Source organism: Balaenoptera borealis, assembly GCF_965194805.1.
Source record: "Balaenoptera borealis genome assembly, chromosome: 6".
Classification (NCBI taxonomy): domain Eukaryota; kingdom Metazoa; phylum Chordata; class Mammalia; order Artiodactyla; family Balaenopteridae; genus Balaenoptera; species Balaenoptera borealis.
This window is the reverse complement of record NC_138863.1, coordinates 133,808,948-133,822,455: the sequence shown is the minus strand read 5'-3', so window position 1 is coordinate 133,822,455 and position 13,508 is coordinate 133,808,948. Positions and strand designations below refer to the sequence as shown.

General features: G+C 45.6%; 1 protein-coding gene across 6 annotated transcripts in view; it reads left to right on the top strand.

Moving 5' to 3' along the window:
• Positions 1 to 13,508, top strand: part of RALB (RAS like proto-oncogene B) — a 69,282-nt gene that overhangs the window by 46,432 nt on the left and 9,342 nt on the right. For all 6 annotated transcript variants that reach the window (XM_082395879.1, XM_082395884.1, XM_082395880.1 and 3 more), the window contains one exon: positions 5,292 to 5,451. In XM_082395879.1, the coding sequence (XP_082252005.1) occupies positions 5,338 to 5,451 (114 nt within the window). In that variant the 5' untranslated portion in view covers positions 5,292 to 5,337. The remainder of the gene's footprint in view (positions 1 to 5,291; positions 5,452 to 13,508) is intronic.

Here is a 13,508-nt window from a genome sequence, read left to right as displayed (position 1 = left end):
ATTTAGGTTGCTTCCATGACCTGGCTATTGTAAATAGTGCTGCAATGAACATTCGGGTGCATGTGTCTTTTTGAATTACGGTTTTCTCTGGGTATATGCCCAGTAGTGGGATTGCTGGGTCGTATGGTAATTCTATTTTTAGTTTTTTAAGGAACCTCCATATTGTTCTCCATAGTGGCTGTATCAATTTACATTCCCACCAACAGTGCAAGAGGGTTCCCTTTTCTCCACACCCTCTCCAGCATTTGTTGTTTGTAGATTTTCGGATGATGCCCATTCTAACAGGAGTGAGGTGATACCTCATTGTAGTTTTGATTTGCATTTCTCTAATAATTAGTGATGTTGAGCATCTTTTCATGTGCTTCGTGGCCGTCTGTATGTCTTCTTTGGAGAAATGTCTATTTAGGTCTTCTGCCCATTTTTGGATTGGGGTGTTTGTTTCTTTAATATTGAGCTGAATGAGCTGTTTATATATTTTGGAGATTAATCCTTTGTCCGTTGATTCATTTGCAAATATTTTCTCCCATTCTGAGGGTTGTCTTTTCGTCTTGTTTATGGTTTCCTTTGCTGTGCAAAAGCTTTGAAGTTTCATTAGGTCCCACTTGTTTATTTTTGTTTTTATTTCCATTACTCTAGGAGGTGGATCAAAAAAGATCTTGCTGTGATTTATGTCAAAGAGTGTTCTTCCTATGTTTTCCTCTAAGAGTTTTATAGTGTCCAGTCTTATATTTAGGTCTCTAATCCATTTTGAGTTTATTTTTGTGTATGGTGTTAGAGAGTATTCTAATTTCATTCTTTTACATGTAGCTGTCCAGTTTTCCCAGCACCACTTATTGAAGAGACTGTCTTTTCTCCATTGTATATCTTTGCCTCCTTTGTCATAGATTAGTTGACCATAGGTGCGTGGGTTAATCTCTGGGCTTTCTATCTTGTTCCATTGATCTATGTTTCTGTTTTTGTGCCAGTACCATATTGTCTTGATTACTGTAGCTTTGTAGTATAGTCTGAAGTCAGGGAGTCTGATTCCTCCAGCTCCATTTTTTTCCCTCAAGACTGCTTTGGCTATTCGGGGTCTTTTGTGTCTCCATACAAATTTTAAGATGATTTGTTCTAGCTCCGTAAAAAATGCCATTGGTAATTTGATAGGGATTGCATTGAATCTGTAGATTGCTTTGGGTAGTATACTCATTTTCACAATGTTGATTCTTCCAATCCAAGAACATGGTATATCTCTCCATCTGTTGGTATCATCTTTAATTTCTTTCATCAGTGTCTTATAGTTTTCTGCATACAGGTCTTTTGTCTCCCTAGGTAGGTTTATTCCTAGGTATTTTATTCTTTTTGTTGCAATGGTAAATGGGAGTGTTTCCTTAATTTCACTTTCAGATTTTTCATCATTAGTGTATAGGAATGCAAGAGATTTCTGGGCATTAATTTTGTATCCTGCAACTTTACCATATTCATTGATTAGCTCTAGCAGTTTTCTGGTGGCAGTTTTAGGATTCTCTATGTATAGTATCATGTCATCCGCAAACAGTGACAGTTTTACTTCTTCTTTTCCAATTTGTATTCCTTTTATTTCTTTTTCTTCTCTGATTGCCATGGCTAGGACTTCCAGAACTATGTTGAATAATAGTGGTGAGAGTGGACATCCTTGTCTCGTTCCTGATCTTAGAGGAAATGCTTTCAGTTTTTCACCATTGAGAATGATGTTTGCTGTGGGTTTGTCATATATGGCCTTTATTATGTTGAGGTAGCTTCCCTCTATGCCCACTTTCTGGAGAGTTTTTATCAGAAATGGGTGTTGAATTTTGTCAAAAGCTTTTTCTGCATCTATTGAGATGATCATATGGTTTTTATTCTTCAATTTGTTAATATGGTGTATCACATTGATTGATTTGCGTATATTGAAGAATCCTTGCATCCCTGGGATAAATCCCACTTGATCATGGTGTATGATCCTTTTAATGTGTTGTTGGATTCTGTTTGCTAGTATTTTGTTGAGGATTTTTGCATCTATATTCATCAGTGATATTGGTCTGTAATTTTCTTTTTTTGTAGTGTCTTTGTCTGGTTTTGGTATCAGGGTGATGGTGGCCTCATAGAATGAGTTTGGGAGTGTTCCTTCCTCTGCAATTTTTTGGAAGAGTTTGAGAAGGATGGGTGTTAGCTCTTCTCTAAATGTTTGATAGAATTCACCTGTGAAGCCATCTGGTCCTGGACTTTTGTTTGTTGGAAGATTTTTAATCACAGTTTCAATTTCATTACTTGTGATTGGTCTGTTCATATTTTCTGTTTCTTCCTGGTTCAGTCTTGGAAGGTTATACCTTTCTAAGAATTTGTCCATTTCTTCCAGGTTGTCCATTTTATTGGCATAAAGTTGCTTGTAGTAGTCTCTTAGGATGCTTTGTATTTCTGCGGTGTCTGTTGTAACTTCTCCTTTTTCATTTCTGATTTTATTGATTTGAGTCCTCTCCCTCTTTTTCTTGATGAGTCTGGCTAATGGCTTATCAATTTTGTTTATCTTCTCAAAGAACCAACTTTTAGTTTTATTGATCTTTGCTATTGTTTTCTTTGTTTGTATTTCATTTATTTCTGCTCTGATCTTTATGATTTCTTTCCTTCTGCTAACTTTGGGTTTTGTTTGTTCTTCTTTCTCTAGTTTCTTTAGGTGTAAGGTTAGATTGTTTACTTGAGATTTTTCTTGTTTCTTTAGGTAGGCTTGTATAGCTATAAACTTCCCTCTTAGAACTGCTTTTGCTGCATCCCATAGGTTTTGGGTCATCGTGTTTTCATTGTCATTTGTCTCTAGGTATTTTTTGATTTCCTCTTTGATTTCTTCAGTGATCTCTTGGTTATTTAGTAACGTATTGTTTAGCCTCCATGTGTTTGTCTTTTTTACGTTTTTTTCCCTGTAATTCATTTCTAATCTCATAGCGTTGTGGTCAGAAAAGATGCTTGATATGATTTCAATTTTCTTAAATTTACTGAGGCTTGATTTGTGACCCAAGATGTGATCTATCCTGGAGAATGTTCCGTGCGCACTTGAGAAGAACATGTAATCTGCTGTTTTTGGATGGAATGTCCTATATATATCAATTAAATCTATCTGGTCTATTGTGTCATTTAAAGCTTCTGTTTCCTTATTTATTTTCGTTTTGGATGATCTGTCCATTGGTGTAAGTGAGGTGTTAAAGTCCCCCACTATTACTGTGTTACTGTCGATTTCCTCTTTTATAGCTGTTAGCAGTTGCCTTATGTATTGAGGTGCTCCTATGTTGGGTGCATATACATTTATAATTGTTATATCTTCTTCTTGGATTGATCCCTGGATCATTATGTAGTGTCCTTCCTTGTCTCTTGTAACATTCTTTATTTTAAAGTCTATTTTATCTGATATGAGTATAGCTACTCCAGCTTTCTTTTGATTTCCATTTACATGGAATATCTTTTTCCATCCCCTCATTTTCAGTCTGTATGTGTCCCTAGGTCTAAAGTGGGTCTCTTGTAGACAGCATATATATGGGTCTTGTTTTTGTATCCATTCAGCCAGTCTATGTCTTTTGGTTGGGGCATTTAATCCATTCACGTTTAAGGTAATTATCGATATGTATGTTCCTATGACCATTTTCTTAATTGTTTTGGGTTTGTTTTTGTAGATCCTTTTCTTCTCTTGTGTTTCCCACTTAGAGAAGTTCCTTTAGCATTTGTTGTAGAGCTGGTTTGGTGGTGCTGAATTCTCTTAGCTTTTGCTTGTCTGTAAAGCTTTTGATTTCTCCATCAAATCTAAATGAGATCCTTGCTGGGTAGAGTAATCTTGGTTGTAGGTTCTTCCCTTTCATCACTTTAAGTATATCATGCCACTCCCTTCTGGCTTGTAGAGTTTCTGCTGAGAAATCAGCTGTTAACCTTATGGGAGTTCCCTTGTATGTTATTTGTTGTTTTTCCCTTGCTGCTTTCAATAATTTTTCTTTGTCTTTAATTTTTGCCACTTTGATTACTATGTGTCTCGGTGTGTTTCTCCTTGAGTTTATTCTGTATGGGACTCTCTCCGCTTCCTGGACTTGGGTGGCTATTTCCTTTCCCATGTTAGGGAAGTTTTCGACTATAATCTCTTCAAATATTTTCTCTGGTCCTTTCTCTCTCTCTTCCCCTTCTGGGACCCCTATAATGCGAATGTTGTTGCGTTTAATGTTGTCCCAGAGGTCTCTTAGGCTGTCTTCATTTCTTTTCATTCTTTTTTCTTTAGTCTGTTCCGCAGCAGTTAATTCCACCATTCTGTCTTACAGGTCACTTATCCGTTCTTCTGCCTCAGTTATTCTGCTATTGATTCCTTCTAGTGTAGTTTTCATTTCAGTTATTGCATTGGTCATCTCTGTTTGTTTGTTCTTTAATTCTTCTAGGTCTTTGTTAATCATTTCTTGCATCTTCTCAATCTTTGCCTCCATTCTTATTCCGAGGTCCTGGATCATCTTCACTATCATTATTCTGAATTCTTTTTCTGGAAGGTTGCCTATCTCCACTTCATTTAGTTGTTTTTCTGGGGTTTTTTCTTGTTCCTTCATCTGGTACATAGCCCTCTGCCTTTTCATCTTCTCTGTCTTTCTGTAACTGTGGTTTTTGGTCCACAGGCTGCAGGATTGTAGTTTTTCTTGCTTCTGCTGTCTGCCCTCTGGTGGTTGAGGCTATCTAACCTAAACTGATTTTGACTAATAGATTGTTGTTTTGGAAAAGTCTGACTCATTTTAGTTCTTAATGTAAATCAACGTGGAATAAATAATTTAGTTGTCTTTCTTTTAACTGTCCTGTGTCGTGAAGGGATGCTGATTATTAAAAGCAGGTTTACTCACCCCTTTTCAGAGCCCCCCTTGGTACCCTGGGAGGGCCGTGTGGGTGTGTTGCGGGGGCTGGGGGGGAGTGAGGGCACAGAGATGCTGGGGCCCTGAGCGGCTCCCGTGGCACAGGTGGCGCGGGGTCGCTGCGTGCCTCGCCCGCCTCATGCGGCTCTGCTGAGGACGTGTGGGTTTGCTGGTGGACCATCCTCCCCTCCACCTCCAGTGATGGGGCGTCCGGTGCGCACGCCCGTTTCTTCTCTCCGTCTCACCTTCCCTCGGGTCGGCTCAGCTCTGGTTTGTGGCTCGGCAGCGCTTGGGGGGCTTCATCTCTGCCTCGAGCCTGGAAGAATGACCTCTCTGGTGGAACGTCTGGGTTAGGCTTTTCTGGAGGGTTTTCATTTGATATCCTTTGGGTGGAAACCAAACCGCCTCTGAGTCTGTCTTCTTCCTTGGCAGCTCTTCGTCCGGGTCCTCTGGCCGCGTTTCGCAGAAAACCAGCGGGATGGCTGCAAACAAGAGCAAGAGCCAGAGCTCCCTGGCCCTCCACAAGGTCATCATGGTCGGCAGCGGAGGGGTGGGCAAGTCGGCCCTGACCTTGCAGTTCATGTACGATGAGGTAAGACACGCCTCCCCGTCGGCCTGCTGTCGCCGCGTCCCTCCTCCAGCTGCGTCCCTGTGCCCGTTCCCTGGGGCTCATCGGGGTCATGGGGCAAGCTGTGCTACGGTGGCTTCTGAGTAGCTTTCCAGGGGGTTCCAGCCAGGGTAAGAGCTGCACTGCTGATGTTAGGCGAGTCGTTTCAGCTCAGGCAGGGACATGCGGGGTCCCTGCTTGCATCGTTTCCGTCATTATATTACGACAGGAGCTGGGGGCAGGTGTCGAAAGGGCGGGCCAGATGCTTAGCTGCGACAGCCAGCTCGTGCAGGCACTGAAGGGGACAGCTGAGCTGCCCTAAGAGCGCCATCTCTTCTCCTTGCTCCGGTTCCCCCGGTTCAAGCTAAAGCCCCAAGCTTGCATCACTTCCTGGGGGTAATGGCGCTGCTGCCAAGTCCAGTGCGACGGCACAGGCTTGACTCCTGTGGAAACAGGTGTCCCTGCTTGACGGCCGATGGCTGGTGGTGCAGCAGCGTGTCCAGACCAGAGCCGGAGCCTCGGGGCCTCTCGCTGGCACCCTGTTTGCGCGGCTCATGCCTTCCAGAATTTGCGGCAGAGGACGCTGTCACCACGATCAGCTAAGATGACCCTCTCTTTCCACCAGGCTCTGCCCCGTCCAGCTTCCTGCTACACAGGGTGTGCTGCAGTGGCCGCGACATTTTGGGATGTGGCCAAGGGAAGCCAACTTAAGGATGCAGTTAGCAGGGGCCCTGGCCTTGTGATGGGTGCGCGGGGAGGGCTGTGTCCAAGGCGCCCGGCATGGCAAGTGAGTGGGCAGCGGCTCCAAAGGCAGTGTCAGAGGCCGGTCTGGAAGGTTCTTCCAGGCCTTATGGCTCCTTACGGGGAAGACGGATGCAGGGCCTAAATTTGCCAGTAGTCCCCGAACCGTCCTTACTAGGAACGTCACCTAGTCGTGAAGCCGAAGAAACCTTGCTAAACCGTCATGAAAGAGAAACTCGGACCAGCTGTGCTAGAGGAAGGACTGAATTCTTTTTCAATTCTCTATAGGCAACGTTGGCTCGGCCAAAAAGTGCGTCCGGGTTTTTCCAGACCATCTTGCAGTGGCCCGGAACGAACTTTTTGGCCAACCCAGTGCTTCAGGATCCCTGGCATCTGACAAGATAGTTCAAACGCATACAGCCAACAGAGTAGGACGGTATTGCAGAGGTGTGTCAGCAGTTAACGAGCAAGACTGTTATTCTGCCGGATTTGGGGTGCCAGTGGTATTTGTAGTATTGCCGTGGAAGAAATCCCCACACGGACATCCGTCACCTCCCGTTTCCAGGAGTCTGGCCCGGCTGAGCGTGGTGCCGCCCAGGGTCTCAGGCTGTGGGGAGGGTGCCCGGTCTCCTGCGAGCCCGCGGGCTGCTGGCAGGTGCAGGACGGGGCCCCAGCTGCTGGAGGCCGCCCCCAGTTCTCTGCCGCGTGGCCCTTTCTGTAGACAGCTCTTCCCATGGCCGCTTGCTTCTCCCCGGCCAGCAGGGAAGTGTCTGGTAGCTAAGACGGATCCTTCCACACAGGAACATGGTCACGGCGTCGTGTCATCACTCTGCTGTGTGCTGTTGGTTGCAAGCCAACCTCAGGGCCTTGTGTGCTCAAGCGGAGAATGCCGTACAAGGGCGTGACCCATCGAGGGGCCCCCGAGGGTTGAGTTCACCTGAGTATCTGTGTATTTTAAAAACTGTGTAATGAACTATAATTTCTCTTCTCCTTCTAGATAATCATTTTTGTATTTACCATTATATGTGTACTCTTGTATTCTTTTCTTAAAAGAAGGCCCTGCAGTGAATAAGCTTCAGACCAAAACCAAAACCTCCAGACCATCTCCCCCTGGGTCACACCCCACTGCATCTTATCATGAGAAACTTTTTGTTTGTATGTTTCTGCATGACCAATTTCTTTTTTTTTTCTTTTTTAATTGAAGTATAGTTGATTTACAATGTTGTGCTAATTTCTGCTGTACAGCAAAGTGATTCCGTCATACATATATATACATTCTTTTTTTATATTCTTTTCCATTACGGTTCATCACAGGATATTGAGTAGAGTTCCCTGTGCTCTACAGTAGGACCTTGCTGTTTATCCGTCCTATATACAATAGTTTACGTCTACTAATCCCAAACTTGAAGTCCATCCCTCCCCCACCCTCCCTCCCCCTTGGCAAGTCTGTTTTCTGTGTCCGCGAGGGTGTTTCTGTTTCATAGACACGCTCATTTGTGCCATATTTTAGATTCCACATAAGAGCGATATCATGTGGTATTTGTCTTTCTCTTTCTGACTGACTTCACTTAGTATGAGAATCTAGGTCCACCCATGTTGCTGCAAATGGCATTATTTCATTCTTTTTTATGGTTATTGTAAATAGTGCTGCTATGAACACAGGGGTGCATGTATCTTTTTGAATTAGAGTTTTCTCTGGATATATGCCCGGGAGTGGGATTGCTGGGTCATATGGCGGCTCTATTTTTAGTTTTTTAAGGAAGCTCCGTACTGTTCTCCACAGTGGCTGCACCAGTCTACGTTCCCACCAACAGTGTAGGAGGGTTCCCGTTTCTCCACACCCTCTCCAGCATTTGTATACTTTTGTTTTGGAGGGTTGTTTTTCTTTATTTTATATTAGGGGCCAAAGTGGGGAAATCTAGCAGAATCTGTTTAATTTACGCCAAACATTTTTGCATGAAAGAAGAGAGGCAAGTTACAAAATCTGCCTTGGAAGTCTTTATTTGTTTTTCCTTAAAAATGTGATTTGCTTCCTAAAGATTCCTTATTTTCCTTCTATAACAGAGGCTGGGGAGGAAGCAACAGCGAGGAGAGGAATTAAAACGCGGGAAACGGGGTTAGAAGAGCAGGTGTTAACGGAGACGAGGGGAGGTTCTGTGTGTCCTCCCCCCACCGCTGAGTAACGGGCAGCGTCTGGGGACATTTGGGGCCGTCACAACGGGGGCATGCGACTGGCCCCCAGTGGGTGGAGGCCGGGGTTGCTACCGAAGGTGCTGCAGGGTGCCGGAGGGCCCCGCACGGGAGAGTCGTCCAGCCCGGAAGGTCTGTCGCGCTGCTGTCTGGGGGGCGGCCTGGCCGGAGTCACGTCAGGGGAGGGGCGCTGCTCTACCACGCGGTGACAGAGGGGCCCCGGGTGCCAAATCTGAGAGCACGTTCGGACCCCGAGCCCGACTCCGCCGTGAGGTTGGAGCCGTCCTGCCCAGCCTGGTGGCTGACGCCGCAGGAGACCAGGGGCAGTCTAGACGGCATGTTTCACTTTCCCTGCGTATGTTTCTGTGTGTACAGCAAGAGGGAGGGGAAGAGATGCGGAAGAATCAAGAGCTTTTTCTCTTCTTCCTAGTTTCTGCAGAGAACCAAGGGGAAGCTGTGCCTGGCCTTAGTCTGTTTCCCCCTGGCTAACGTATGTGGGGACCAGAAAGCAGCAGTTGTTGAAGGAACGGTAAAATAAAAGCACAGCGGCAGAAGAAGAGACGGAGTGCTTGCGTCCATCCCCCTAACAGTGCTGCCTGCTAGAACCTTCTGTGATGCAGGGCGTGTTCTGTATCTGTGCTGTCCAACACCTGTGGCCGCTGAGCCCCTGCTGCCCGGCTAGTGGCTGCGAGGTTGAAGGGTCTGGCTCTAGAATCACAGTTTTGGAGCTTGAAGAGACCTTAGGGGTGACGGCCAAGCCCGGCTGATCGCAGACTCCCCCGGGGCTCCTTTGCCAAATCCCTCTGGAGCTGGAGCCGGGTCGTGCTTTTCCTGAAGCTCTGCCAGCAGTTCCGAGGAGCGGCCAGGAGTGGCTCCCCCTGTCCGGGAGGCCAGAGAAAAGGAAACTGAGTCCCGTGCTCGGAGATGCGGGTCGGCTGACGCCTCCCGAGCCATGCGGACCCTTTGTTCTTGGTCCAGTGCTTTGCCCTTAGTTTAAAAGAAAACTTTTAGCTTCTGTGGTGGAATTTCCAGGAAAGCTGGATCACGGAAGCAGCCACAGCCTCGGAAGTCTTTATTTTTGTCTAAGTTCTGACTTGGAAAGATGGGCAGGGACTGCAGTGAGGCAGAGGGAGAGCTTGCCCTTGCGACCCCTGGCCGGACGCACTCGAAGACTTCTTAGCTGCCTGCCTGTGCCGGTGAGGGGCGGCTGGCCACGGGCCGGTTCGGGCGGCAGCCACGCTCGCGAGCAAGGCGTGAGGGGCTGGGCTTAGACCGCGTGTCTGGGCGTCTGCGGCGGGGTCACGGCAGCCCTGCAAGCCAGCGCGGTGGCTCCTGCTGACAAGGAACGGAGGCGTCAAGGCTGTGATCTAAGCTCCCACAGTGAGCGCCCTTCCCCGGCGCGGACGCCCCTCCCCGCTGCCGTATGCGGGACGTTCTGACTTCCAGCGTCAAAGGAGCGGGTGGGACTCTTGCTGCTTCATCCTTGGAAGTGCAGGAACAGGCAACCGAGGTGCTTTAGGGTGTATGCAGACGTTCGCACTGGGTGTTGGGGTGGTTTTCTTGGGGGGGGGGGTCATGTATTTGTCTCTCTGGAAGGACATTAACAGGAGGACACTGCTGTGAAGCATAGGCAAATTTTCATCTTTTCTCTATTTTAAGATTGTTATATGAATGTAAGAGACTCTTGAGTTTTATTTATTTTTCAAATTAATTAATTCATGTATTTTTGGCTGCGTTGGGTCTCCGTTGCTGCGCGTGGGCTTTCTCTAGTTGCGGTGAGCAGGGGCTACTCTTCGTTGCCCTGCGGGAGCTTCTCATTGCAGTGGCTCCTCTTGTTGCAGAGCACGGGCTCTAGGCACGTGGGCTCAGTAGTTGTGGCACGCAGGCTCAGTAGTTGTGGCTCGTGGGCTCTAGAGCGCAGGCTCAGTAGTTGTGGCACACAGGCTCAGTAGTTGTGGCTTATGGGCTCTAGAGCGCAGGCTCAGTAGTTGTGGCGCACGGGCTTAGCTGCTCCGTGGCATGTGGGAACTTCCCAGACCAGGGCTCGAACCCGTGTCCCCTGCATTGGCAGGCGGATTCTTAACTACTGCGCCACCAGGGAAGTACCCTCTTTAGTTTTGGTATTAGGTTATCTTTAGATTTAAAATCATTTGAATTAGTAGCTATTGATTGACAACACAAGGTCCTTCAAAGGGTCCATAAGTTCATATCGATATTTTCAACTCGATTTTTAAATTTTTTAAAAATTTAAATGCTAGCTTTATGAAGAATTCACGCACCATGAAATTCACCCTTTTAAAGTGAACCATTCAGTGATTTTTAGTGTATGCACGCAGATGTGCGGCCATCACCGCAATGCAATCGTAGAACATTTGTATCACCCCAAAAAGAAGAGCCCTGCACGGCAGCAGCCGTTCCTCATTAGCACCTCCCCCCACCGGCCCCGGGCCTGGCAACTGCTTTCTGTTTCTATGGATGTGCTGTTTGGACACTTTACGTATGTGGAATCAGACAGTGTGTGACCTTTATGTCTGGCTTCTCTCACTGAGCATCACGGTTTTTTTTGTTTTTTGTTTTTTAAAAATTTTTATTTATTTATTTATTTATTTATTTTGGCTGTGTTGGGTCTTCGTTTCTGTGCGAGGGCTTTCTCCAGTTGTGGCAAGCGGGGGCCACTCTTCATCGCGGAGCGCGGGCCTCTCACTATCGCGGCCTCTTGTTGCGGAGCACAGGCTCCAGACGCGCAGGCTCAGTAGCTGTGAGAGGCGGAGCACAGGCTCCAGACGCGCAGGCTCAGCAGTTGTGAGAGGCGGAGCACAGGCTCCAGACGCGCAGGCTCAGTAGCTGTGAGAGGCGGAGCACAGGCTCCAGACGCGCAGGCTCAGCAGTTGTGAGAGGCGGAGCACAGGCTCCAGACGCGCAGGCTCAGTAGCTGTGAGAGGCGGAGCACAGGCTCCAGACGCGCAGGCTCAGCAGTTGTGAGAGGCGGAGCACAGGCTCCAGACGCGCAGGCTCAGTAGCTGTGAGAGGCGGAGCACAGGCTCCAGACGCGCAGGCTCAGTAGCTGTGAGAGGCGGAGCACAGGCTCCAGACGCGCAGGCTCAGTAGCTGTGAGAGGCGGAGCACAGGCTCCAGACGCGCAGGCTCAGTAATTGGAGCATCACGTTTTGAAAGTTCATCCATGTTATAGCTGTGTCAGTGCTTCATGCTTTTAAAAAAATTGAGATGTAACTCACATACCATAAAATTGAGCATTGTACGTGTACAATTCAGTGGTTTTTAGTATATTCACAGAATTGTGCAGCCATCACCACTACTTCCAGAACATTCTCATCCCCCAGAAAGACACCCCTCACCCACTGGCGGTCCCTCTCCACCCGCTTCCCCCAGCCACCACGGATCTGCTTTCTGTTTCCATAGATTCGTCTTTTCTGGATGTTTCATATAAATAGACTCGTATATTATGTGATATTTTGTGTCTGGCTTCTTTTACCAACCATAATTTGTCAAGGTTCATCCTCGTTGTAGCATGAATCCGTACTTCCTTACTTTTTACCACTGAATAATACTCCAGTGTCTGGATATGTCACGTTTTCTGTATCCATTTGTCAACTGATAGATATTTGGATTGTTTCTACCTTTGGCCATTATGAGCAAAGTTGCTGTGAACATTCATCTACAAGTTTTTGTGTAGACATGTCAGATTCTCTTGGGTGTGTACCTAAGTGGGAAATTTCCTGGATTATATGGTAACTCTGTGTTTAACTTTTTGGGAACTACAAAAAGGCCGTGTTTCCATGGCAGCTGCACCGTTTTACAACGTATGACGGGTCTAGTTTCTCCGCAATCTCGCCAATGCTTGTTATTGTCTATCTTTCTGATTACAGCATCCTAATGGGTGTAAAACGGCATCTCATGGTTTTGATTGGCATTTGCCTAATGACTAGTGATGTTGAGCATCTTTTCATGTGCTTATTGGCCATTTGTATATCTTCTTTGGAGAAATGTCTGTTCAGATCCTTTGTCTATTTTTTCTTCATTTGTTTTTTTTCTTTGCCTATTTTTAAATTGGCATTTAATTTCATTTAATTTTAAAATTGTTTTTTTATTGTTGAGTTTTAAGAGTTATTTATATATTCTGGGTACAAGTTCCTTATTAGATACATGCTTTTCAGATATTTTCTGTTGTTCTGTGGGTTGTCTTTTGACTTTCTTGGTGGTGTCCTTTGAGGCATGAAATTTTTAAATTTTGATAAAGTCCAGTTTATTTTTTCCTTTTGTTGCTTGTGCTTTTGGTGTCATATCTAAGAATGCATTGCTAAATCCAAGGTCATGAAGATTTCCACCTTACGTTTCCTTCTAAGAGTTTATAGTTTCAGCTCTTGCATTTAAGTCTTTGATCCATTTTGAGTTAATTTTTGTATGTGATGTGAAGTAGGGATCCAACTTCATTCTTTCACATGTGGAGATATCCAGTTATACCAGCATGAATTCAAGTTTAATAGTACATTGCTATCATTAACTTTTTTTCCTGAATATCTCGACTTATACTATCATTAAAATAACTACTTATTTTATGTATAATGCAATATAAAGAAAATAGCTTTGAAATATTCATATCATTGCTACTAAATAATATAACCACTGAGGGAAGTTTAACATTTCTTTGAATTTTTTTTGTCCTTAGTCTCTTTTAATGGGATGTATTCTATCCAAATATTCTTTTTTAAAGTCTCTTGAATTAATTCTTTCTCTGTCGGGTTACATTACCAATCTAATATTCATTTACGTTCACTTGCTTCAGTTTTCCTGTTTAACAGCTTTTAAATTTGTTTTGTTTTGTCTTCCCAGGGTGTGTTTTCCCTCATTTTTTGTAGCTGCATAGCATTGCATTCTGTGGATCCCTGTCCTGGGCATTTGGGTGCTTTTTCATCTTTTGCTGCTACACGTGGTGCCACAGTGGATAACCTTGTATGTTGCTGTGCAGGTGTGTCTGTAGATTAGATTCCTAGGGGGAGGACTGCTTCTCTCACTCGATTAGGTGTCGCCATGTTGGTCTCCGTACAGACTGTACTGCTGTCTCCTGCCATTAGCAATGTGCAAGAGGTGTG